The sequence below is a fragment of the Anarhichas minor genome, unplaced genomic scaffold, assembly GCF_050575085.1.
Source record: "Anarhichas minor isolate MPS153535 unplaced genomic scaffold, ASM5057508v1 ptg000065l, whole genome shotgun sequence".
Lineage (NCBI taxonomy): Eukaryota > Metazoa > Chordata > Actinopteri > Perciformes > Anarhichadidae > Anarhichas > Anarhichas minor.
The window spans coordinates 1,137-4,098 of record NW_027466511.1 but is presented as its reverse complement, the minus strand read 5'-3'; the positions used below and the strand labels follow the sequence as shown (position 1 = coordinate 4,098).

General features: G+C 43.5%; 1 protein-coding gene across 1 annotated transcript; it reads right to left on the bottom strand.

The window, feature by feature from the left end:
- Positions 1 to 1,217: 1,217 nt before the first annotated feature.
- Positions 1,218 to 1,889, bottom strand: LOC142934017 (noggin-3-like). Its single transcript, XM_076078361.1, has one exon. The coding sequence runs from the start codon at positions 1,887 to 1,889 to the stop codon at positions 1,218 to 1,220; it is 672 nt and encodes a 223-aa protein (XP_075934476.1).
- Between the last annotated feature and the right edge of the window lie 1,073 nt (positions 1,890 to 2,962).

The window sequence follows — 2,962 nt, the reverse complement described above, 5'->3', positions numbered from 1 at the left end:
AGTTTACAAGGCAGGCGTCCTTTCTCACAACACTGACCTGATGCATCAAGTGGATATGTTTTGCTGAACACAATATTATGCATTTGCCCTCTACATCCTCTAGTCGGAATGAGCATACTTATAAACGCACTGTTACAACTCCTTCATAGTGTCATATTGCTTTTCGGAGAATTATGATGATAAGTTCATAGTAGATGCAAAAGTATACTTAAGTACAATATGTTATGTTGAACATTGTTGCTCCTGGATGGATCACAGCCAAACCAATTATGTTCAACACAGCTCCATGTCCTTGGTCATGGTGCCACAGCACTTAAAAGAATAAACTTCATAATTCTCATAATTCTGACCCTTTGCTTTTTTATTAACAGCATTTACTTGTACTTTTACTTTCAATTCTTAAGTACATTTAATATCACATACTTTAAGACTTTTACTCAAGTAGTATTCTAATAGGTGACTTTTACTTTTACTGGAGTCATTTTCCAGTAAGGTATCTTTACTTTTACTCAAGTATGGCTTTTGAGTACTTTATACACCACTGTATAAGTATTAGTGTTAATAATGTTAATGTATTACTAATATGTTTAATGTTTATGTATTAGTAATGATAATGTTTTACTAATAATGTTAATAGCGTTTATGTATTAGTAATATTGTTAAAGTTATTGTGTGGTATTAGTACTTTTACAGTTGTGGTATTAGTACCTTTAGTGTAACAGTATTTTAACTGTGTGCTATTAGTACTTTTACTGTAATAGCGTATTTGTACAGTGTGTTTTAGTACTTTTAGGATGTGAGTACATAAATAAATCAGTTTCACTCACATGTTTTCAGACCAACTCTCTTTATTTGACATCTGAAGATGAGAAGTTTTCCTCAAGAGTTCTGATTCAAACAGTAAACATGACTTATGATATTTAAACATCCTTCAGTATAAATATAAACAGATTCAATCACGATGAACAAATACAGTAGATGTGATTATATTAATAATACTGCCCTTCCTCTTTATATAAAGTTACGTCATCAATAGAAACATGTGCATCACATATACAAACAGCTGAACGAGCTTTAGTTTGATAGACAATCTGAACTAAAGAGACATGTCCTCACTTCGCTGCAGGAAACCAGTTCTCATGACTCATCAGAGTTTATTAAAGGCTCGTGAACATCAGTTTGTGTCGCTGTATGAACATAATCATAAAAGTTTTCTTTTAGTTGTGACACGAGCATTTGCACTCGGATATGACCGGATACTGAACAGGTATCCAGGCGCACTTCAGACCCCCCTTCTTCTGCAGGCAGCGCCATCGCAGGATCGTAAAATGCGCGGATTTGGCAGCTTTGCAGAACATCCCTTCAGGGATCGAACAAGACCGCTTATTGTAGCAGCTCCCCACCTTCAGGTAGCGCGGCCAGAATCTGCTGCCCAGGTCGTTCCATGCGTAAACAACCGGGCAGCCGGTGTACGACCACAGCCACAGTTGCAGCCTTCTCCGCAGTTTTTTACTCGGCTTCTGCTTCTTGCCGTGCTGGACCTCGAACTCCATGGCCCGGATGTCTTTGGGCATCGCTCCGGAGAGCTTCTGCCGCGGGTCCGCCTCGCTCGCGTCCTCGTTCCCCGCGTACTTGTCCTCCGGCGGGGACAGGGACATGGACTGCGGGTCGAAGTGGCTGCCCAGAGTGCTCCTGAGCTCCGTCTCGTTCAGGTCCTTCTCCCTCGGGTCCAGCACCGGATCCGGGTCCTCCTTTAGGTCCACTATGGGCATAGTGTCACTGGGAATGGGCCGGAGGAGATAGTAGTGTTGGCACATGCCCTCCTCGACCCTGAAGCCCAGAGAGAGAACGAGCAGAAACACGGCCCACAAGTAGCACGAGCTATCCATGTGTGCGGGTCTCAATACTATTAATAATAATAATAATAATCTCAGGTATTAATCCTCCAGAAGAAACACGAATGCGCCCCGGGGTTTCCCTCGGAGCGTCTGAGGGAAGATATCCAAGTCTGAGCTGAGCGCGCGCAGCAGACCGGGGGAGGAACCGCGCGACGCACTCCAAAAGTTCTCAGCAACTTCCAGACACAGAGAGAGAGAGAGAGAGACAGACAGAGTCCTCCTCTAGTCCTCTGGTCCTCCTCTAGTCCTCTAGGCCTCCTCTAGTCCTCTGGTCATCTAGTCCTCCTCTGGTCCTCCTTTAGTCCTCCTCTAGTCCTCCTCTAGTCCTCCTCTAGTCCTCTGGTCATCTAGTCCTCCTCTGGTCCTCCTTTAGTCCTCCTCTAGTCCTCTGGTCATCTAGTCCTCCTCTGGTCCTCCTCTACTCCTCTGGTCCTCTAGTCCTCTAGTCCTCCTCTGGTCCTCCTCTAGTCCTCCTCTAGTCCTCTGGTCCTCTAGTCCTCGAATCCTCCTCTAGTCCTCTAGTCCTCCTCTGGTCCTCTAGTCCTCTAATCCTCCTCTAGTCCTCTAGTCCTCCACTAGTCCTCTAGTCCTCCTCTAGTCCTCTGGTCCTCTAATCCCCCTCTAGTCCTCTGGTCCTCTAGTCCTCCTCCGGTCCTACTGCAGCCGATCTGAAGACGCGTCTGACTGAATGTCCCCCCCCATCCCGCAGCACACACACATTCACAATTATTATATATGAATAATATGAATATTATGATGTTGATTAGAGGTAGAGGAGGTAGTATTATGTATACTAGTAGTAGTACTGGTATATAGTTACCTGTTATCACATGTCAGTCACTGGTGGAAGAAGTATTCTGATCAGTTTAACGGTTAAAGTACATTCTTATTATTAGTTATTATTGTCTGTCAGGTAAATATAGAAGAGTACAAACTACTAATGAATGGAATGTAGTACAGTGAAGTACCACGTAATGAAAATACTTCAGTCCAGTCAAAGTAAAGTCAAAATGTATTGAAGTATTTGTTACTATAAGCAGTATTGGTTGAGTCAGTCTTGGAGG